At 48.0% G+C, this 24,356-nt stretch overlaps 1 protein-coding gene across 3 annotated transcripts in view; it reads left to right on the top strand.

The window, feature by feature from the left end:
* The window catches only part of CHD1 (chromodomain helicase DNA binding protein 1), a 1,172,453-nt gene that overhangs the window by 835,691 nt on the left and 312,406 nt on the right, over nucleotides 1-24,356 (top strand). For all 3 annotated transcript variants that reach the window (XM_069225994.1, XM_069225985.1, XM_069225977.1), the window contains exon 31: nucleotides 6,943-7,176. In XM_069225994.1, the coding sequence (XP_069082095.1) occupies nucleotides 6,943-7,176 (234 nt within the window). The remainder of the gene's footprint in view (nucleotides 1-6,942; nucleotides 7,177-24,356) is intronic.

Raw genomic sequence — 24,356 nt, 5'->3', positions numbered from 1 at the left:
AAAGCAAGACTTGGGACAGACTTGTCCCACACTTTCACTGATCCAACATGTCTAAAGACACCAAGGGGTTTGTTGCCCCTGTGTCACCTGCCAAGCTAGTGACAAGTCAGGAGGCACTGCAAAGGCCCCTTTAATTCTACTACCAGTTGTTGGGGTTCCCTTTGAAAGGGTAGTGATTGACATTCTTGGTCCCCCTTGACGCTCCTACAGCCTCTGGGAACAGATTTATTCTGGTAGTGGTGGACCATGCCACCCGATACCTTAGGATCACTACTGCACCTGCAGTGGCCAAAGCCCTTCAAGGAATCTTTTCTTGAGTGGGTTTCCTAAGGAGGTGGTGTTAGACAGGGGTGCAAACTTCATGTCTGGCTACCTGAAAGCAATTTGGAAGGAGTGTGGTGTAACGTATAAATTCACCACCCTTTACAATTCACAAGGAAATGGGTTATTTGAAAGAGTCAATAAAACCCTTAAATGTATGGTCTTGGGACTCTGGAAAACTCAGGACGAGATGGCATGTCCTACTACCTTGCCTTCTTTTTGAAAACCAAGAGGTTCCACAGAAGTGAGTGGAGTACAGCCCATTTGAGCTTCTGTTTGGGAATCCAGTTAGGGGTCCTCTGTCTTGTGAAGGAGGGATGGGAGCAACCTCTCAAAACCCCCAAACAGGACAATGTAGAAGGCCTACGGTGACATATGACTGAGTATATGAACAAGGCCACTAAAAACCTTGAGGCCATCTAGGAGTTACAAAAGCAATGGCATGGCCAAAAGGCTGTGCTAACTGTTTACTAGCCAGGGCAGAAAGTGGGTTTTGGAGCCTGTGGCCCCAAGAGCACTCCATGACAAGTGTAGTTGCCCGCACACAATTGTAAAGTTGAAGGGTGAGGTCACCTATTTAATTGACCTGGGCACTCCAAGAAGCCCCCACAGAGTGCTTCATGTGAGTCGCCTAAAGCCTTATTTCGACAGGGCTGATATGAGCTTGCTCATGGTCACTGATGAGGGACAGGAAGAAGAGTGACCCTCTCCCTGACCTTCTCTCCCACAACCCTGTTGATGGTTCAGTGGATGGGATAGTCTTTGCCTATTGCCTAACCGAACAACAACAAGCTGACTGTAGACAAGTTCTCAGTCAGTTTTCAGAATTCTTTTCCCTGACACCCAGTCAGACCACTTGGTGTGCCCATGATGTAGACACAGGTGATATTCTGCCTGTCAAGAGCAACATTTAAAGGCAGCCTGACCATGTCGGAGATTGCATCAGGACAGAGGTCCAAAGGATGCTTGAGGTGGAGGTTATTGAGCATTCATACAGCCCTTGGGCTAGGCCTGTAGTCCATGTACCCAAACCTCATTCCCAAGGCGGAAAGAAGGAAATTCGGCTTTGTGTAGACTACAGAGGCCTCATTGTAGTCACTAACACTGATGCCCATCCTATATCCACAGCACATGAGTTGATTGATACTCTGGCTGCAGCCAAGTATCTCAGCACTTTGAGTTGACTGTTGGCTGTTAGATCAAATACACTGATGCTGTTAAACCTAAAACAACATTTTCCAATCCTGATAGGCATTATCACTTCACTGTGATGCCCTTAGGTTTGAAAACTGCACCTTTCACTCCCCCTTGTTGGTGAATCAAGTTCTGGCAGGCCTGGAAGACTTTAGTGTCCTCACATCCCAGAAGGTGCCTAAAAAGGTGTAATGGACAGTTAGCTGTCAAAAGGCATTTGATGCCCTAAAAAAGGCCATGTGCTCAGCTCCAATTCTTAAGAGCCCTGGCTACTGAAAACAATTCATTGTTAAGACAGATGCTTTAGGAACAGGAGCAGTACTTTCTCTTCTTTATGAAGAGGGCGAGGATCAACCATGTATCTTTCTTCAGCAGAAAGTTGACCCCCAAAGAGAACGTTGCCCAACTATTGAGAGGAAGGCCTTTGCTGTGGTCTGGGCCATGAAGAAGTTGAGGCCATGCCTATTTGGTACTCAGTTCACCATTGAGACAGACCACAAGCCCCTCTTGTGGCTTAAAGAGCTGAAGGGTGAAAATGCAAAACTTTTGAGGTGGTCAGTTTCCCGACAGGGGATCGACTTTTCGGTGGAACACAGACCAGGGAGTAACCCTGCCACCACAGATGTACTTTCCAGATATTTCCACTTAAAGTGAAGACTCATCCTTGGTAAGGCTAGTCGTACACTCTTTGATTTTGAGGGGTGGTATATAGGAAAGCAGCACCTTTCTAGTATAGTTACTCCCACTTTTTCCCTGGTGGCAGTGGGTTTAGACTGCAGTACACTGGTATCCTGCTAATCAGGACCCCAGTGTCGGTGCTCTCTCCCTTAAATTTAGTTGTAAGGTAACGTTTGCACCCCACAGTTTGCATACTGGTGCACCCTTGTAAGTCCCTAGTATATGGTACTTTGGTACCAAGGGCATTGGTAGACCAGGGCCCCCCATGGGCTGCAGCATGTATTTTGCCACCCATGAGGGCCTATGCAAGCTGTGACTACAGGCCTGCCATTGCAGCCTGTGTGAAATGGTGCATGCAGCTTTCTCTCCAGATATAAGGTTTGCCTTATATCATGGTCACTGCACCCCTAAGGTAGGCCCTTTGGCACAAGGGCAGGGTGCGTGGTTCTCAGTGGGAAAAGTAACTGGCATCAGTGCACCATGGAGGCGCCTATGTAGGTGAAGCGTACGTCACGTCTGACACTGGCGATGCTGTGTGGAGCCAACTGATGCCACCTACTGGCGCGCAGGGATACTGCTCATGAAAAATCTTACAGATCCAGTCTGATGTCTGGGGAGAATTCAGAGGTAACCATCGTGCAGACATTATCTGGTAGAGACTATGGGCCAGATGTAGCAAAGGATTTGCGCCTCGAAACGCGCAAATGCCTCTTTGCTATGCAGATATGCATATTGTGAGTCGGGACCGACTCGCAATATGCATTTCAGAATTGCAAATAGGAAGGGGTTTTCCCTTCCTATTTGCGATTCCGAGTGGTATAATGGTGTTGCAGTTACCATCCACTTCAAGTGGATGGTAACCCACTCGCAAATTGGAAGGGGTCCCCATGGGACCCCTTCCACTTTGTGAATGGACCCACAAATATTTTTTCAGGGTAGGTAGTGGTCCAAGGGACCACTACCTGCCCTGAAAAAAAACCGAAACTAAAGGTTTCGTTTTTTTTTTTAAGTGCAGCTCGTTTTCCTTTAAGGAAAACGGGCTACACTTAAAAAAAAAAAAAACTGCTTTATTGAAAGCAGTCACGAACATGGAGGTCTGCTGACGACAGCAGGCCTCCATGTTTGCGAGTGCCTAGACTCGGTATGGGGCCGCAATTTGCGACCCACCTCATTAATATTAATGAGGTGGGTCTTTGCGACCCTATACCGACTCGCAGAAGGTGTCTGAGCCACCTTTCTGCATAACATTTTGCGAGTTGCAAATTGCGAGTCGCTAGTACTCGCAATTTGCAAGTCGCAAAATGTTATTTTGCTACATCTGGCCCTATATCTTTAGTTTATGCCAGATAAGGCGTTGCAGGTGGTAAGTAACTTGTTCTTATGGTTCATATGAGATGGAGGATGCAGTTACTGCAATCATGTTTAAACACCATGCTTACGACAAGCAGGGTGGCCTACAGATCTATTGATGTTGAAGTAGAATGTTTACCAAAATCTAGTGAGGAGGGCACTGGACTATATAAGTATGGTAAATTGTGGTATTTACTGCCCATGCCATGCACTATGTCTGTAATTGAGGGGCAGCGAAGCAGTGATGTATGTACATTGGACCATCCTCTGGGAAAGTTATGTTCAGCCTTCTAATTTGACAGGCAAAAGCAAAATTCTAGTGTTGCTCTCAGAAGGCGTCATTCTTTATCTCACATTCTTCTCAATGTAGCCTCAAAAATATTGAGGCATAGGTGGCACATCAGAGGTTCCATGCACCAATCGTTTCAAGGCCAGATGGCTGCAATTTCAAAGTTCTTTATGCCTTACCAACTTGTCCAGTTAATGAAATGCTAATGAACAGGTTCTGGAACTTTCAAAGTGACTGTGATTTGGTTGGCTAGGAGAATCTGGTACACTCATGCTGCCAATCATTCTGGTATTTCTGTCATAGAAGATAGTGAGTCTGTTACATCCAGACTTGAACAATCTGCAGTGGCCCATTTTGCTAGCGAAAGACTAAGTTGTTGAACAAGGCTTAGCTGGATACTTGCTTGATATTATTCTGTATGCAGATGGAAGAGCACCAGATATCTGTTGGTGTTCTGTAGATGGTGCAGTCAGAAGACTCTGACACTGTAAGGAAATGGCTCTTTTTAAATGCTCAACTCCTGGTTTGTCGACAGATGCTGCTGGTTTTCCGAGAGTGCAGTGAGGCCTGCTAGCCAGACCTCAGTGCTGTGACCTTAAAGTGTATGTCAAATTGGCTATTGGAAATGGCTAACTTACCTGTAAGTCCCTAGTAATTGGTACCCTGGTTCCAAGGGCATGTAAGTTAGAGGGGTACCCCACAGGGCTTGCAGCACTGATGGTGCCTGCCTGGAGTGTCGCCCCCAAAGTACCCCAGTCCCAATGCAGACTGGTAGAGCAGTTGTGCACTGCTAGCCCGACTTTGCTATTGGAAGGAAAAGCAAAGCTACCAATTCCCTTGGACATGTGTTTAAGTCACCCCTCTGGTAGGCCTATCACACCCTAAAGACATGGTGCAGCACATGACACAAGCGCAGGTTATGTGCTTTACATGTCCTGGCAGTAAAACACCCAAAACAACTGTTGTTACTGTGGAAAGGCTTGGTCCACCAGTTGGCGAGTACTGGGTTACACGCTAACCCCTCAGCTGTACTAACTCCTGAACAGTGCAACCCAAGTGGGCACTCAAAGGTATCAAACTCCTGTGCCTTCCCGGGCACACATGAAGCCTATGTCACAAGACAGCTTTCTGCCCTCCTGGATAGACTGGTTTAACTCTCAAGAAAGAAAAAAAGTGAGGAATTGCAGGCTAGGGAGGTGCCACCTCCCTCCTGATGGAAGTCACTTGGGTGTTAGCTCCAACACAGAGGCACAGGAGGCAGAGAGGGGAAACCAGTTGCAAACCTTTTTCCCCAGGGCCGTGTAGCCATGAGCTAGCCACACCCTGGGGCTGGGCTACTGAGGTCTGATCACCTGGAGAGGATAGCCAGATGCCACACTCCAGAGGAAGTGGTCACCAGGTGGGAGGCTTCCTGGTAGCCCATTTACGTCCAACTGCATCCTGCCTGAGGGCAGTTCCTGAGCATAAAGACAGCACCCCTGGCACCCAGACCTCAGATCGCCACCAACTTGAAAGAAGAACTGAAGGAGGACTGCCCTGCTGCCACTAAGAGGCTGCACTGATGAGGACAGCACCTGGTGGCCTGTGAACTTGCTGCCACCGTGCAGCACCAAGACCCGATGCGCAGAGTTGCACTCGAGTTCGCTGAACCCGGGAGTGCAGTCAGAGAGTTGCTGGAACCCTCAGAAGGGAAGTTACCAACCCAGGAAGGATTGGCCTGTGATAGCAGATGACTGGTAGTCCAATGGTGATTGAACTTCAGCCAGACCGGAGAGGACTTTGTGGGACATTGACTCTGCACCCAGGACCCCCTCACCATCTTCGTGGACTGAGGAATCCCTGCAGAAAGATCCCCGTCGACTACATTGCATCAACAGCACCCTTGGAGCATCTTCAGCATCCTTCTTCCCTTGCATCAGGACCACTCCGTAGGAATCCACTGCAACACAGATAAAATGCCTGGAACGGCTGAAGGACTGCTTCTTCTGTGAAGGTAACTGTTACTGAGGACCTTGCTGGTTCTCTGCCGGAACTGGTCCCCCAAGTACTTATAACCAACCACAATTTGTTGATGTTGCTAAGGCTTGTTCACGGTTGAGTGAACTTTCATTGATTTATTCTTGCTTGTATAATCTATAGCTCTAGAACCCTCCAATGCATCATTTTCGTTCTAATGTCTACATTCTTAAAAAAATAGAGTCTATTCTTAGAAGTTGGTATCTGATTTCTTGAGTGTCTTGTCAATTTCTTCAATTGCTTTGGTGCGGGTTAAATGATTGACACTTGTTCCTCTGTGTAAGCCTTGCTGCTCAGCGTCAATGCTACCCAATATTGAGCTGAGTGTTTGACAGAGGAAACCTAAGGCTCCTAAAGGGTTTGGTAAGTGTCTTAAACCACACCATATAGTACACCCCGGCTGAATTTAGTCTTGAAACTTTGCAAGGAAGTTTTGCAACTACTTGTTGTCTGTTAAAACTTTGGATGTTTTTGAAGAAGCATACTGCTCCTCGGTATGAAACCCACATGTGTTTTTTATTAACAAAGGCATTGGTGAATAGGTTTTGGTCTGCAGGTTATATCTGTACTCACTGTCACATCAAGTAGGTGTTGGCTCAGTAAAGGTTCGCTCCTTTTGAACTTTAGTAATTTTGCCACATCAGTTGTTATACTGTTAAAACGTTTTTCTACATTAACTTCCTTCCTCTAGGAACCCATCTTTTCAGTTACTAGCCTTCTTATCTACATATCCAGGAGAAATTGAAGATGCTGACTAGACTGGAAAGGTTTTGGCTCTCACGATGTTCCTAGTTTTGAGATAAAAAAGGCTGCTTTTTTGCAGGGTGTGCAAGTAGGGACAGTTATGTATTTATCATGCACTGAAGGTTGGGATTATATTTCTTATTACAATGCTGCTGCTATTAGAGGGAGTTTAAGTGATTAAGGTGGTAAGCTGGATATCCTTTTGAAAGCATATCGTTATAGCTAAGAATAATGAATGGAAATGCCTTATGTTGAGATGCTAACTCTTCGTAAATTAGTACAGAATTCATTGTCCGCTCCATTACATTTGCTGCATAACTAATTTATTTTATGCAATCTGTTTATTTCAGGAGGTAAAAGTAGCAGATAAGATACAAGCGGGTGAAAAAGGGGAGGGTGAAGTGGAGCCGGAATTGAATATTAAGGACGAACCTGAAGAAAAAGAAATTATTGAATGTGAAAATAAGAATGAATTAAAAAAGGATAAAAAGGAAAAGGACGACAGAAAAGAAGTGAGGGAAAAGGAGGCAAAAGAAAAATTAAAAGATCCATCTTTAAAAGACAAAGAGAGCAAAGAAGAGAAGGTGAAATTAAATAATAAGTTGACACTATCGGCTAAAGATTATAGGCTTGTGGTTTTTTAGAGTGCATTACTTTCAGTATCAGTTTGTAACTTCTTACGTTGTGCCTTTATGAAACGGAAATACAAGCCAGTGATTATTGTTCTTGTGCCGTAGTAAGTGTCCGTTGGTTACTTTAGAATCCACACCAAGATATGATCCATTTCAAATCAATTTCTCCACTGCAAGGCAGCATGGTTTTACACAACACTGATGGCAAACTTAAAACATAGGCGGTAGGATGGAAGTGGCATGCTGGCCAACATTTGCTGCCATTCTGTGCTATATGGCACCAGCAACTATGTCCAAGTGTATTTCTGGAACTCCCCTGCGGGCTAGACATTGTACATGCATGTTATTGTTGAATTAAGCTTGTATGTCTTTGACTCAGCCAGCAGGCCTATGAAAAAGAGCATCAGATATTCTTGGAGACTATTCCTAATTTTTCTTCCAGCATCTGATTCTCCTAATTGGCTCTTAAAAGGGCAAAGGTGTTCTGTTTTGGGGCAGTATTAAATGTACCCTTCGCTCTTTTTTTCAGCCCTTTAGCATCTAAATTTATTGTGTGATAGAGACATCTAGTTGCAGATTCCATACCTTACAATTTCCCCAAGTGTCATTCTGGAGCCAGAGATTTTTCTTAAGTAGTACACCTGTGCACCTTTAGGTTGCGTCAATCAGCTCTGTGTCAGTCATCTGCCTCGTCCACGCCGATTGTGATGCTGAGAGTCTTATACCGGCCCGACCCAGGTGCGCTGACGTCAGTTCTTTTCTTTCCGCGCCAGCCAGCACTGAACTGAAGAAAGAGCTACCCCTCAGTCGTTTTTTGACTGGCCGGTTTTTACTTTTGTGGAAGCTTTTTTGAGTATTTCTACTCCTGGTGTGTCACAGGATGTCTTTGTGTAAGACCAGGGTCAAGTCCTGTGGATCCTGCCATCGGGCTGTGTCCATGACAGATCTGCACCTTGTGTGCCTTTCGAGTGCAACCACAACTCAAGTCATGCTCTGAGTGCCGGGCCATGAATCCAGAGGCTTTGAGGGAGTGGTCCTTAAATCTGATGGCAGCCCGGCGCTTGGCTCTGCTTAAAACCGGTTCAAGACGCAGGAGCGTCATCAGTCTAGACTCCCTCTGCTGCGACTGTGTCTGAGTCGATGTAGGAAAGCGCCTCTTTTTGACATGCCCCCCACACACAAACACTTTTTACCTGGTATCTGATGTAATTTTGACTGAAAGTGCACTGGTCCCCAGTGCCAGCTCTTTTTCCCCAAAACTGCACTGTTGTTTCCCCAATTGGCAAAAGCTTTAGCGCCCTCTGTAAGTCTTTAGTAAATGGGTACCCCTGGTACCTAGGGCCCTGGGGTACTAAAGAGGGTCCCTGAGGGCTACAGCATGAATTGTGCCACCCTAAGGAACCCCTCACCAAACATACCAGACTACCATTGCAAATTGCATGTCGCAGTGCAGACATAAGTGATAACACAAAATGGCACATGACCTAACACTTCATGCAATATATGTAAGTCACCCCTGTAGCAGGCCTTACAACTCTAAGGCAGGGTGCACTATATTATGTGCATATAGCCCGTTGGGGCCTTTTTGCTGGCAAGGTTCCAATAAAAACTGCGCTGGGGCAGAGGTGTTACCACCTCCACTAGGCAGGATGGATATTCCAGGACGGGAAGCTTCAAAAGCCTAGCCTCCTTTGTAATGCGACCCAGGTCTTTCCAAATGGCGGCGGTGACCAACCCCCCTGTCCCTGACCCCACTTTTGGTGGCAAAACAGGCTGAAAAATTAGGGAGATTAGGTGGTGTGCCCACTTTATGCCAGTCCCATCCCTAACGTAGACAAGCTGAAGGTGACACCACTTTTTTAATCCCCCCATCTTGGTTTGGAAAGAATTAGGCCACTAAGGTCAGGGTTATGTCCACTTCCCGACAGAAGTGATCATAGAAAGGTTGTAGTCTCCCTAAAGGTGGGCAACCCATTGGCTGCCACCTGGCACTCCCTGTAACGTCCCTAAATTGAGTGTGCATTCCTAGACCCTAGAACTCAGATTCTGACAACCTAAGAAAAAAAGGATAGAGAAGAGAGACACCAGCAGAAGAGGAGAAGCAGCAGCAGCTGACTTGGTACCTACCCCTCCGACCTGTCTGCACTCCTCAACGGACTCTGCACCAAAAGACGCCTCATCCTGCAGCTGAACCTCAAGAAACCTGGGAGGCTTGCCTGCCTTCAAAAAAGTCTCAAGTCTCCCATGATCAGCAGACCTGCTCTCCAGCCAATTCCAAGGAAAGGCTTCTGCAGCTTCCAGAACTGCAAAGACCCGACGCCTGAAGTCACCATTGCACCCACCATCACCAACCCAAGTAGGAGTGGACCTCCAGTGCCAGCAAGGTCCCTCAGCTGCCCAGAGTCCGAGTCCATCATGGTTCTACCCCTCTTGGACTCTCTGAAGATGACTGCAGCCTCAGCATGCAGGCCCTGTCTCCTGCAGCCTCTGCAGTGGCCTGAGTGGATCTACTCATCAGCATCTGCTCACTCTCCTCTATGCAGCTCTACTTGTTGCTGGCGCCTCTGCTGCGTTTCGAACTGAGAGCCTGTCTGACTCTCAGTTCGTGCCCACCTCCACCCGCAGGCTCCCGCCTGTAGCCTTATCCTTGGTGGCTGAGTGGCCATCTGTATGTAAGTATCTTGCTGTCTTTATTTTTTTACCTCTGCTTATTTTTTTGCCATTTTTATTTTGTCTTTTCTTTCTTTCATGTCTCTTTCTCTCTCCTTCAGCCTTTCACTCTCCCTGCATTTCCCGCCCCTCTGCTTCCCCTGTGGCCAGTGCCCCTCCCTCCCTGTGAAGCGCTTTCCCACCCTCCCAGCTGACCGGACGCCCCGCTCCTCTCCCCTTCCTAATGTCGGCAGTTGCACACTGAGAGGGTGAACTCCTCTGACCTGGTCAGCGCCGGCTCGCTCTCTTCTGCGCAGCTCTACCTGTTGCTGCCTTCCTGACTGTTAGTTCGAGGCCCACCTCTACCCGCAGGCGCCTGCTCCTCATCCCTGGTGGCCATCTGTATGTAAGTATCTTGCTGTCTCTTTTTACTTCTGATTATTTTTCTGTCATTTTAATTTTCTTTTCTTTCTTACATGTCTCTTTCTGTCTCCTTCAGCCTTTTACTCTCCCCGCTATTACCGCACCGCTGCTGCCCCACACCTCTGACCTCCATGTGAAGCACTTTCCCACTCTCCCAGCTGACTGGACCTCTGGCATCCCTCCTCTTCTTAATGGCGGCTGCTGGACGGCCACACCAAAGGCAAGCCCATCTGCACCCTTCCACGCCCAGACCACGACCAGCGCCACAAATCCTGGTCCTCTGACCTTCCATCGCTACAACACAGAGACCCTCCATGGGCTGAACACAGGATGATCCACCGCCTGCCATCTCACATCACCCAGGGACACCCATGGACCCTTCTCCTGCTACCGCACCCTCACCCTACACCAGGCACCGGACCCTCCCGCCGCTAATCCATCGAACACCAACTCGGATCATCTCAGCTGCATCCTCCTCAACATGCGCTGCCTCCACAAACACAAAGTAGAGCTCTGTGACCCACTGGACTCCACCCACCCGGACATCGCCTTTCTCACTGAAACTTGGACAAACCCAGCATCTGCACCGGACATTGCCATCCCCAGTGACTACAAATTGCTCTGCAAAGACCAGCCTTCGCGCCCAGGCGGCGGCCTGGCCATCGTACACAAATCATCCCTCTGCTTGACAACCAATGCAGAAGAACACTCCCCCCCTCATGGAACACTTCATTTACAGATACACGCCACATCCAAGACAACCTTCCGCGGCACTCTCATCTACAGGCCACCAGCCTTCAGCGACTCCATCGTCATCAACATTTCTTCTCACGCTCTCCCCTCCTCTAACTACTTCCTGCTCGGTGACCTCAACTACCACATTGGCAACGACACCAACGCCGCATCCCTGCTCGTCAACCTCGCCATAATAGGACTAAAGCAACTGGTCACATCGCCAACACACAATGCTTGACACATTCTCTGCACCATTTTCTCCACCAGCAACAACTTCAACTCCACACTTCACTTGACTGACTACCACTGCATTTCACCATCACCTCACCGACCATCCACCTCCACACACTCCGAGCCCGAGGAGAAAATGGAACTGAATCACAGAGGAATAGCACTCCAACACCCTGAGCACGTCTCCCCGTCCCTCACCGCAGACATCTCAGCACGGCACTTCCACCAATGGATCTCCGAATGCACCAATACCCTAGCACCTCTCTGTAAGATCTCAGCTAAACACCACCTCAAGAAGGCCAGCTGGTTCTCTCCCGTACTCCAAGACTTCAGGCGCACCTGCAGACGGCTAGAGAAAAGATATTCCCGGAATACTTCGAGGGCCTCAGACCTGCAACCAAATCCCACCACCACCTCATCAGAACCCCCAGGAAAGCCTCCCTGCAGGACCATATCAGGGCCACCACTCACAACACCAAAGAGCTCTTCGTCGTGGTCAAAGAGTTCGCCAAACCCCAATCAGAAATGGCAAGCATCCCTACATCCGAAGACCTCTGCGACAGGCTAGCCAACTTCTTCCACCAATGCAAAAACAACAGATGATGGACGGAATGCAGAACAAATCAGACATTCACCCCCAGTCACAGATCTGGGTTTAATCCATCAGTTTTTTTGCTAGCCTGGCTGATAAAAGGTGATACCCTGAAACCGGTCCCAGGATCCCTCGACCACACTACCACAAAATAGAGCATTTGTATTATCTAATTTTGACACCATAAACCTCTAAGGGGAACCCTTGGATTCTGTGCACACTATCTCTTACTTTGAGATAGTATATACAGAGCTAACTTCCTACATTGGTGGATCAGCGGTGGGGTCTAAGACTTTGCATTTGCTGGACTACTCAGCCAATACCTGATCACACGACTAAATTCCCAAAAATGTCATTAGAAATTGAATTTTGCAATTTGATTATTTTTCTAAATTTTTAAAAGTCTGCTGGGGCCTTGTGTACGTCCCTGTTAGCATTTCTTTTAGAGTTTTAAAGTTTGTAAAAGTTAGGATTTCAGTACTAGAAGTAGTTTTTAGTTTCTTCTAATAATCCCAACTTTTAGAGTGATAATGTCTGCCACAGATGAGCTGGAACTCAACCTCACCCCTTACCTGCATCTAGGGATGTCAGAGTTAAGGTCTCTCTGTAAAAAAAACAACAACAAAAAAAACAGATAAAAACAGGGTCCACCCCTACCAAGGCAAAGCTCCAGGCGCTCTTGGGAGAGTTCACAAGGGACCACCCCTATGAGATGGAGGATCCTCCTTCAGATGGGTATATTAGTGAACAGGAGGAAGAACTCCCGCCTCCTGTCCTAAATAAGGAAGAGAGGGCCCTTAGAACCCTGTCCCCAAAAATCACAGTCAGAGAGCCTGATTCTTCCACAGGGAAGCCCAGTACCTCTGCAAGCATTGAGGACAGCCTCAATGAAGAGGGCATCCTTTTAGCAAGGATGGTCAAGAGATTAGCTTTGGAGAAGCAGCTCCTAGCCATTGGAAGGGAAAGACAAGAGATTGGGCTTAAAACCCATAAATTGTGGCAGCAATTTAAATAAAGTCAGAGAGAATACTGACATCCTAAAAATTCCCAAAGGGATTGTAACTAAATATGAAGAAGGTGATGACATCACCAAATGGTTCACAGTGTTGGAGAGGGCTTCTGCAACCAGAAAAGTAAGCAGATCTCACTGGGGAGCTCTCCTTTGGGAAATGTTCATTGGAAAGTGTAGGGATAGACTCCTCACACTCTCTGGTAAGGATGCAGAATCCTATGACCTCATGAAGGCTACCCTAATTGAGGGCTTCGGATTCTCAACTGAGGAGTACAGGATTAGGTTCAGGTGTGCTCATAAAACCTCGAGCCAGACCTGAGTTGATTTTGTTGACTTCCTAGTCAAAACACTAAATGGTTCGATAACTGGCAGTGGTGTAAGTGATTATGACTGTATAATTTATTTATGAAAGAATATCTGTTAAGTAATTGCTTCAATGACAAACTGCATCAACATCTGGTAGACCCAGGTCCAATTTCTCCCCAAGAATTGGGAAAGAAGGCAGACCACTGGGTCAAGACAAGGGTGACCAAGACTTCCACAGGGGTTGACCAAAAGAAAGGGGTCACAAAGCCTCCCCAGGGGAAGGGTGGTGAGACATCCAAGGACAAAAGTAAAGAGTCTTCTACAAGGCCCCAAAAACCTGCTCAGGAGGGTGGGCCCTGAGCCTCTTCACAGTCCACAAATGGGTATAATGGTTAAAACCTTGATCCCCAAGAAGGCCTGGACACCAAACCATAGACAGCATGGACACCAAAGACAAGGCCTATCCCAAGAAAAGACCCACAACTGCTACTGCAGTTAGCACTGGAACAGCCAGTCTCCAGGTGGGATCAACAGTGTGCCCAGAGCAAATCAGGGTTCACACTGAAGCTACATTAGTCTCTGAGGGTGGGGTGGACTTAGCCGCACTAGCTGCCGGCCGCTTAACATGCAAAAATACAGGCAGTAGCTCTTGATAAATGGGAACAAGGTAGAAGCCCTGAGGGATACAGGTTTCAGTGTCACCATGGTGACATCAAACTGGTTTCCCCAGGACAGTATCTGGCTGGACAGACATATCCAGTCACTAATGCCGACAATGAAACTAAAGTCCATCCCATGGCAACTTTAGAATGGGGAGGGGTCACTGGCCTGAAACAGGTTGTAGTCTCCTATGCAATTCCAGTAGAGTGTTTGCTAAGAAATGATCTGGAGTCCTCAGCATGGGCTGAGGTAGAGCTCAAGACCCATGCAGCCATGCTGGGTATCCCTGAACTGGTGTGTGTCAAGACTAGAGCAGAATGCAGAGCACAGGGTGAAAAATAAGTGTTGGAGTCTGGAATAATGGCCTAACCTTCCAAGAGGAAAGGTAAGAAGACTGGGGGACCAGCTTCTTCACAGCACAAGAAACAGGAGCTCTCTTCTCAGGACTATGTTCAATCCTCTGAGGAGACTGAGTCCATGGAGCTGGATCCTTATCAGGTAGAGCTATTGGGCCCATGGGGACCCTCAAGGGAACAGCTGTGTCAGGGACAGAAGACTTGTCCCACTCTTGAAGGCCTAAGACAGCAAGCAGCTGAGCAAGAAAAAGGAATGGTCAGTGGAACCCATAGGGTCTATTGGGAAGATGGACTCCTTTACACTGAGGCAAGAGATCCCAAACATGGTGCCACTAGGACAGTGGTAGTGCCTCAGGAGTTTAGGGAGTTCGTTCTGACTTTAGACCATGACGTTCCCCTTGCAGGGCATTTGGGACAAACCAAGACTTGGGAGAAACTAGTCAACCATTTCTATTGGCCCAATGTGTCCCAGAAGGTAAAGGAGTTTTGCAGCTCCTGTGTCACCTGTCAAGCAAGTGGCAAGACAGGTAACCACCCAAAGGCCCCCCTCGTTCCACTTCCAGTGGTGGGGTCCCTTTTGAGAGAGTGGGAGTGGACATAGAGGGTCCACTTGAACCTCCCAAGGCATCAGGGAACCAATATATTCCGGTAGTAGAGGATCATGCTACCAGGTACCCTGAGGCAATCCTCCTTAGGTCCACTACCGCCCCAGCAGTAGCCAAAGCACTCATAGGTATTTTTAGCAGAGTGGGATTTCCTAAGGAGGTGGTTTCTGACAGATGTACCAACTTCATGTCAGCTTACTTAAAACGTATGTGGAATGAGTGTAGGGTGACTTACAAGTTCACCACACCATACCATCCACAAACCACTGGTCTTGTAGAAAGGTTTTACAGGACATTGAAGGGCATCATCATGGGGCTACCTGAAAAACTCAAAAGGAAACAGGATGTCCTCTTGCCATGCCTGCTTTTTGCCTACAGAGAGGTGCCACAGAAGGGAGTATGGTTTTCCCCCGTTGAGCTCCTGTTTGGCCATCCTGTAAGGGGACCACTGGCCCTTCTGAAAAAAGGCTGAGAGAGACCTCTCCATGAGCCTAAGCAAGATGTAGTGGACAGGATGGCAGAGTACATGGAAAAGGCAAGCAAAAAGTTTGAGGCCAACCAACAACTCCAGAAGTTGTGGTATGACCAAAAGGCTGCAATGGTTGAGTTTCAGCCAGGGCAGAAAGTCTGGGTTCTGGAGCCTGTGGCTCCCAGGGCACTCCAGGACAAATGGAGTGGCCCTTACCCAGTGCTAGAAAAGAAGTCAGGTCACTTACCTAGTTGACCTGGGCACTAGCAGAACACCAAAGAGGATGATCCATGTTAACCTTCCCAAACTCTACAATGATAGGGCAGACTTAACCATGCTGATTGTTACTGATGAGGATCAGGAAGCAGAGAGTGAATATATCCCTGACCTCCTCTCAACTGACCCTAAAGATGGCTCAGTAGATGGAGTGATCTATTCAGACACCCTCTCTGGCCAACAGCAAGCTGACTGCAGGCAAGTCCTCCAGCAGTTTGGTGAGCGCTTTTCTTTGATCCCTGGTCAGATACACTTGTGTACCCATGATGTGGACACACGAGACAGTTTACTTGTGAAGAATAAAATATTCAGACAGTCTGACCAAGTCAAGGAAAGCATCAAAGTGGAAGTCCACAGGATGCTGGAATTGGGAGTGATAGTACTTTGACAGTCCCTGGGCTAGCCCAGTGTTCTTGGTCCCCAAACCTCACACCAAGGATGGAAAGAGAGAGATCGGGATTTGTGTGGACTACAGAGGGCCCAACTCTGTCACCAAGACAGATGCTCACCCCATACCAAGGGCAGATGAATTGATTGACAAATTTGGTGCAGCCAAATTCTTAAGTACCTTTGACGTGACAGCAGGATACTGGCAGATTAAAATAGCACCTGGAGCAAAAGGAAAGACAGCATTCTCCACACCTGGTGGGCATTATCAGTTTACTGTTAGGCCATTTGGCTTAAAGAATGCCCCTGCCACCTTCCAAATGTTTGAGTCAAGTGCTTGGCTGGCTTGGAGTCCTTTAGTGCAGTATATCTAGATAATATTGTTGTCTTTAGCTCCAACTGGCAGGATCACCTGGTCCACCTGAAGTAGGTTTTGCAGGCCCTCGTAGCAGCAGGCCTCTCTATCAAGGCATCCAAATGTCAGATAGGGCAGGGCACAGTGGTTTCTTGGGACACCTTGTAGGTGGAGTGCAAGTGCAGCCATTACAACCCAAAATCCAGACTATTCTGGACTGGGAAGCTCCAAAAACCCGGACTCAAGGCAGGGCATTCCTTGGCTTGACTGGCTACCATAGGAGGTTTGTGAAGCGACATGGATTCTTAGTGACACCCCTCACAGAACTTATCTCCAAGAAAGTGTCAGGAAAAGTTAATTGGCCCTTGGACTGTCAAAATGCCTTTGACACAGTGAAAGATGCTATGTGCTCAGCACCAGTTTTGAAAGCTACAGATTATTCTAAGCAATTCATTGTGCCGACAGATGCCTCTGAACATGGAATAGGAGCAGTCCTATCCCAAACTAATGATGTTGGCCTTGACCAGCCTGTTGCTTTTATTAGCAAGAGGTTACTCCCCAGGAAGCAGCATTGGAGTGCAATTGAGAGGGAGGCCTTTGCCGTGGTTTGGTCCCTGAAGAAGTTGAGACCATACCTGTTTGGTACTCACTTCATAGTTCAAACTGACCACAGATCTCTCAGATGGCTTATGCAGATGAAAGGAGAGAACCCTAAACTGTTGAGGTGTCCATATCTCTATAGGGAATGGACTTTGTAGTAGAACACAGACCTGGGACTGCCCATGCAGACGGCCTTTCCAGGTTCTTCCACTTAGAAAATGAAGACTCTCTTGGGAAAGGTTAGTCTCATCCTCTTTCGTTTGGGGGGAGGAGGGGAATTGTGTAGGAAAATGACACTGTTGGCATGGTTACCCCTAGCTTTTTGCCTTTTGTTGATGCTAGTTATGATTGAAAGTGTGCTGGGACCCTGCTAACCAGGCCCCAGCACCAGTGTTCGTTCCCTAAAACTGTACCTTTTTCTCCACAATTGGCACAGCCCTGGCACACAGATAATTCCCTTGTAAATGGTACCCCTGGTACCAAGGCCCTGTGGCCAGGGAAGGCCACAGCATTTATTATGTCATCCTAGGGACCCCTCACTCAGCACATGCACACTGCCTCACAGCTTGTGTGTGCTGTTGGGGAGAAAAAGACTTTGTCGACATGGCACTCCCCTCAGGATGCCATGGACACAACCCACTGCCTGTGGCATAGGTAATTCACCTCTCTAGCAGACCTTACAGCCCTAAGGCAGGGTGCACTATACCACAGGTGAGGGCATAGCTGCATGAGCACTATGCCCCTACAATGTCCAAGTCCATTCTTAGTCATGTTAGTGCATTGTTGCCTTATTAAGTACATGGCCTGGGAGTTTGTCATTATAAACTCCACAGCTCCATGGTGGCTTCACAGGAGGCTGAGAAGTTTGATATCAAACTTCTCAGCACAATAAACCCCCACTGATGCCAGTGTTGGTTTTATTGCAAAATGCACCTAGCTGACATCTTAGAGATGCCCCTTGTATTTTACCCAACCCTTTAGTGCAAGGCTGACCAGTCTCTGCCAGCCTGCCACTAATAGACAAGTTTGGACCCCATGGGGTGAGATACTTCTGTGCTCTCTGCGGTCAGAAACAATGCCTGCTCTGGGTGGAGATGCTTCACACCTCCTTCCTGCAGGAACTGTAAGACTTGGCAGTGAGCCTCAAAGGATCCAGCCTCCTCTTACAGTGCCCCAGGGCATTCCAGCTAGTGGTGATGCCCTCCCCCCGGACCAAGCCCCACTTTTGGCAGCAGGTCCGGCTTGAAAATTAGAAAAAACAAGGAGGAGTGACCACTTCATCTGGGACCACCCCTAAGGTGTCCAGAGCTGTAGTGACCCCCTCCTTGCAGAATCCTCCATCGTGGTTTGGAGGAGAGAGACCAGTAGGGTGGGCACAGGAAGGCTGTAGCCACCCTCGGAGACAGTTGCCATTGACTTCTGTCCTCTGACCCCTGTAAACGCCCCTAAATCTAGTATTTAGGGTCACCCCTGTACCTAACTCACCAGATTCCTGGCGACCTCAGAAGAAAGGAGGACCCCAGCAGTGAAGACTCAAGACGATAACTGACTTGGCTCCTGTCTGTAAAGTCAAAGACCCCTGCTCCAAGAAGGTGACGTATCCTGCAGGACCAGCAAACTCTACAAACTCCCAGAGAACTGCCTGCCTGCCCAGCAGAGTATTAAGAACTCACAAGGACAGCGTACCTGTACAGAACAAATTACCAAAGGGCTCCAGAACCACCCTGGATCCGCATGCCCTGTCTGCTCTGCACCAGACGCCCACAGCCCATGTCCAGGTAGCCCACCGGTCCAGAGAAGGGCCCCAGGGTTTGTTACGCCTTTCTTTTGGTCTTGACCCAGTGGTCTACCTTCCTTCCCAATTCTTGGGGAGAAATTGGACATAGGTCTACTAGATTTTGATGCAACTTGTCATTGAAGCTGTTACACAAAAAATGTTCTTTCATAAACAAACTATGAAGCCCATCATAGTCATGCACTCCATTGCCAGTTATCCAACCATCTAGTGTTTTCACTGAGTAGTCTAAAAAATCAACCCAGGACTGCCTCTAGGTTTTGTGAGCCCCCTGAACCTAATTCTATACTCCTCAGTGGTGAATCCAAAGCCCTCCGTCAGGGTAGCCTTCATGTGGTCATAGGATTCAGCATCGGCACCAATGAGTGTGAGGAGCCTATCCCTACACTTACTAGTAAACAGTTCCCAAAGGGATTTGTGAAGTTTTTGGTTCCACAAGCCCTCTCAAAAGCTGTGAACCACTTGGTGATGTTATCACCGTCTTCATTTTAGGACATCAGAATGCTCCCTGGCCCTATTTACATTGCTGCCACCATTAATGGGTGCCTAGCACATTTCTGCTTTCTCCCTCTCTATAGCTAGGAGGTGTTGCTCCAAAGCTAATCTCTTGCCATCCTTGCTAAAAGGAGGTCCTCTTCATTGAGGCTGCCCTCAATGTTACCAGAAGAACTTGACTCCATTGTGTTAGATCCAGGTCCTGTGAGGACTATCCTTGGAGATAGGGCCTTGTTGTCCCTAGTTAGGTGAGGAGGGGGGGGGGAGTTCATCCTCCTCATCTCTAACATGATCCCTATTTTAAGGGAGGTCTTCCTCCTCAGCAGGGTGTTCCCTTTTGTACTCTGTCAAGAGATCCTCAAGCTTCACCTTGGTAGGTTTGGAACCTGTTTTGATGTTTTTCAGTCTGCAAAGGAAACTTGACTCTCCCATCCCTAGATGGCGGTAAGAGGTGAGGTTGAGCTTCACAACGATTTCCTCTTAGCTGCTCATTATGTTACTTAAGTTGGGGATTACTTTTAGGAACAAAACTTACTTCTAACTACTTACCCCTAATTAGAGTAACTTTTAAATCTGAAAAAGAAATGCTAAAAGCCTAGCAAGACTTAAAAATGTAGACAAATTTCCACATTTAAAAAATCATTTACTAAAGGCAATTATGGAAATTTAGTTGTGTGATCAGGTATTGGTTGAGTAGTCCAGCAAATGGAAAGTCGTAGGTTCCACGGCTGCCACCAATGTAGGAAACTGGCTTTGTATATACCATATCAAAATGAGATATAGCGTGTACAGAGTCCAGGGGTTACCCAGAGGCTTAACAGAGGCTAATGTAGATGATACTAATGCCCTCTTTTGTGGTAGTGCGGTCGAGCTGCTAGGCTTATCAGAGGGTAGTGCAAAGCATTTGTTGTACATACACTTGCAATAAATGAACCACACACTCAATGACTTAACTCCAGGCTAATTGCTTTTATATAGAAAAAGTATATTTTGTTATTTTATTTTTTGAACCACAAGATTCAGTTTTCAGGTAAGTACATTTGCAAGTAAGTAGCACGCATATGTATCAGCACCACTTTGTCTCAATTTGGCAAGTTAAACGGTTTTCAAGAAAAGATCAAATATCTGTTTTAAAAGTTGAAAGTGCAATTTTCAAAGACAGTTCCGGGGGGGAAGAAAAGTTAGTACAGTTTTGAGGTAAGTACATGACGTACAGTTCCAGTCTCGGAGGGTGGGGTAAGATGTCCATAGGTTGGGGTTCAAGTTAACCGAAACACCGACCACCAGCAGCACAGGGTGCAGAGGTCAAAGATGATGCAAGATTTAAATGGGCTCCTATGTAGACTGGAGGCACTCAGAATTGGATCTGCCAGCAGGCAAGTACCAGTGTCTTCGGAGGGCAGGCCTGGGAGTTTAGGAGAGCACCGGGGGGCCTCTGGTCAGCACGAAACACACACCCTCAGCGGCACAGGGGCAGCCGGTTTCAGGGTGCAAACTCAGAGTCGGGCTCCCAATGCTTTTCCATAGGGGGACACCTGGGGTCACAAGTAGGCTGCAGGCTGGGTCCAGGAGGTTGGTCGGTTCAGGGAACTCACAGGGTAAACGAGGAGGGCCGTCTGCTGCATGTTGCTGCAAAGGATGTTGGGTTACCCAAGGTCAGGGGGCTTCAGGTTCAGGGTACCTTTTGGCGTCGGGTATCTTTGTCCGGATCCTTCACAGGCAAGGGGGGGGTCCTCTGTATTTAGTCTGCAGGCATCATTGTGTTAGTCAGGAGGGTTCAACCCAGGGTGGACATGAGGTCAGAATCACCTGGGGAACTGCTCTAGAAGGTTAGGCCCCCTCGACATGGACGGTGGGCATCTGGTGCAGAGTGGGCAGGGATTGTGGATCCAGGGTGGGTCTGAAGCCTGTTGCTGGAGTTTCTTTCTGGGCAGGGCTGCTGTCTACACGATATCTTTTTGTAGCAGAGGCTTCAGAAGCTGGAGGCAGGTCAGTAGGGCTGGGGCCGAATCAGTTGATGTCTTCAGTCTTTTCTACTAGGGGCCATCTTATCAGTCCTTCTTTTTCTTTTTGTTGTCTTCATGAGGTTGCCAGAAATCTGGTGAGCTGGATACGGAGAGGCCCTTAAATCCTGGATGTAGGGGCGTTACAGGGGTCAGAGGGCAGTAGACAGTGGCTACTGTCCCTGAGGGTGACTAAACCCTTCTGGTGTCCACTCCCTTTGGGAGGGGAACACAAACCTAACCCTATTGGTCCCTGTCCTCCAAACCAAGATGGAGGATCATGCAAGGAGGGGGCCACTGACATCAGTAACCTGTCCTGACCAACTAGATGCTCCCAGGGGCCGCTGCACATCTTGTTTCCAAGATGGCAGAATCAGGTGGCCACCCAGAGGAACTCTGGGCACTACCCCTAGGTGGTGATGGACAGGGGAGTGGTCACAACACAAGCTGCAGCCCTTAGGGACCTTCCCTGATGTAACTGCAACAAGGAGCCATTTTCCTACACATGCACACTGCCATTACACTGCCATTACAGGGTTGTTGTTGTTGGTGGGGAGAACAAGGCTAAGTCGACACAGCATCCTTCTCAGGGTGCCATGCCCACAGAACACTGCCTGTTGAATAGATAAGTCACCCCTCTAACAGGCCCTGCAGCCCTATAACTATACCACAGGTGAGGGCGTAGCTGCATGAGCAATATGCCCCTACAGTGTCTAAGTCCATTCTTAGTCATTGTAAGTGCAGTGTGACCATATTAAGTATGTGGTCTGTGAGTTTGTCATTACGATCTCCACCGATCCATAATGGTTTCACTTAATACTGGGAAGTTTGGTATCCAGCTTCTCAACACAATAAACCCACACTGACGTCAGTGTTGGGTTTATTAGAAAAAAGCATGTAGAGGGCATCTAAGTGATGCCCCCTGTATTTTACCCAATCCTCTAGTGTAGGACTGACTGGTCTGTGCCAGCCTGCCACTAGCAGACAAGTTTCTGACCCCATGGTGTGAGGGCCTTTGTGCTCTCTGGGGCCAGGAACAAAGTCTGCTCTGGGTGAAGGTGCTTCACACCTCCCCCTGCAGGAACTGTAACACCTGGCAATAAGCCTCAAAGGCTCAGGCCTCATGCTACAGTGCCCCAGGGCACTCCAACTAGTGGAGATGCCCTCCCCCCAGACAAAGCCCCACTTTTGGCTGCAAGTTTGGCGGTAAACTTCGGAAAAACAAGGAGGAGTGACCACTTCAGCTGGGACCACCCCTATGGTGTCCAGAGCTGAAGTGATACCCTCACTGCAGAATACTCCATCTTGGTTTGGAGGACAGGGACCAATAGGGTTCGGAATGTGACCCTCTCCCCCAGGGGAGTGGACACAGGAAGGGTGTAGCCACTCTCAGGGACAGTATCCATTGGCTACTGCCCTCTGACCCCTGTAATGCCCCTAAATCCCTCCCTCCCCCCCCAAGTGCTCCTCTAAACCCCCAGGTTTGCCCTCTGAAGACACATGTTTGGGGTTAACTTGAACCCCAACCTGTGTACTCCCTAACCCCCGGTGACTGAAAGTGTAAGTGATGTACTTACCTGCAAATCGATCTAACCTTTCTTCCCCCCCAGGAACTATTTCTGAAAATTGCACTGTCAACTTTTGAAACAAATAATTGCCAATATTTCAAAAGCTGTATAACTTATTGATTTCAAACAAAGTGCTATTGATACATGTGTGATATACAAAACTATTGAATTACTTACCTGCACATTGAATCTTGTAGTTCTAAAAATAAATTAGGAAAATATATTGTTGCTATATAAAACCATTGGCCTGGAGTTCAGTCAGTGAATGTGTGCTTCTTTAATTGTCTGTGTATGTAGAACAAATGCTTTGCACTACCTTCTGATAAGCCTAATTGCTCAACCACACTACCGCAAAAGAGAGCATTAGTATTATCTACTTTTAGCCTCTGTTAAGCCTCTGGGGAAGCCCTGGACTCTGTGCACACTATATCTCATTTTGATATAATATATACAGAGCCAGCTTCCTACACTGCCCTTCAAAGGAAGCCAGTGGCGTGGGGAGTCTACCCCTCCCCAACCATGTAACACCTCTTTCCAAGGGAGATGGTGGTGTATGTACTCTCCCACAGGAAATCCTTTGTTTTGCCTTCCCCTGCTTGAGCTGGTCAAGCAGCAGTCGGGTAGAACCCTGTCTGAGGGGTTGCAGCAGCATGGGCTGCCTTCAAACCCTGGAAGACTGGTAGGAGCAATACAGGGGGGGGGTCCTCTTCGGAGCCCCCAGAGTGTATGGAATCATGCCACCAATACTGGCACTAGTATTTGGGTATGATTCCGACATGTTTGATACCTAACATGCCTAGGTTCAGAGTTACCATTATGTAACTGGACCACAGGTAGAGTAGATCTGTAGCCAGTACACGGGTAAAATGGCTTTCCCACACTTAAGAAGTCCAGGAAAGTGGAACTGGAGTTCATAAGGTCACCTCTGCTCCTGCAGGTGTCCCCGCACACACAGTGACCTGGTGCACTGACCAGCAGTGAACGGGTGCATGCACCTTTTGTTGCAGGCTGCAAATGGCAGGCCTGCAGACACAGTTTGCATGGGCTCCCATGGTTGGCATAATACATGATGCAGCCAATGGGGTACCAATGCCCTGGGTACCTAAGTACCGTATATTAGGGACTTACAGGGGTCCCCCCCTCTGCACCTGCCTCAAAACCTTCCTAGTCTGACGATTCCCCATCAGGGATCAGTCGGACACATGATATGCCATCACCTCTTCTGCTGGCAGTCCATGTCAGACTGGTGGGTTTTGCAGATAATCTAAAGGGGCTACTCCCTTTCCCTCCAGACTACTCCTCCATCCATGTCACCATTCTACGATCTGATGATGGAGGATCACTTGCGACTTCTCCAAGAGGAAGTTATGGCTCGCTTGGCCATAAGAGCCATAGAGAGGGCCCCTGGGCCAGAAGTAGGTTGTGGTTGTTAATTCTGCTACTTTCTTGTGCCCAAAAAGGGCACCCTATCTGGGACCTTTGTACGGCAAGCTCTTTCTCAAGGACGAGCTCAAAGTGCTCACTCTGGCTCAGGTTCTATCTGCCCTTGACCCCGGAGACTGGATGTTAGCATTGCACAAAGCTTATTTCCATATTCCTATCCTGCCTGCCCACA

This window comes from Pleurodeles waltl, chromosome 1_1, assembly GCF_031143425.1.
Source record: "Pleurodeles waltl isolate 20211129_DDA chromosome 1_1, aPleWal1.hap1.20221129, whole genome shotgun sequence".
In the NCBI taxonomy this organism is placed as follows: domain Eukaryota; kingdom Metazoa; phylum Chordata; class Amphibia; order Caudata; family Salamandridae; genus Pleurodeles; species Pleurodeles waltl.
This window is presented reverse-complemented; position numbering and strand designations above follow the sequence as displayed.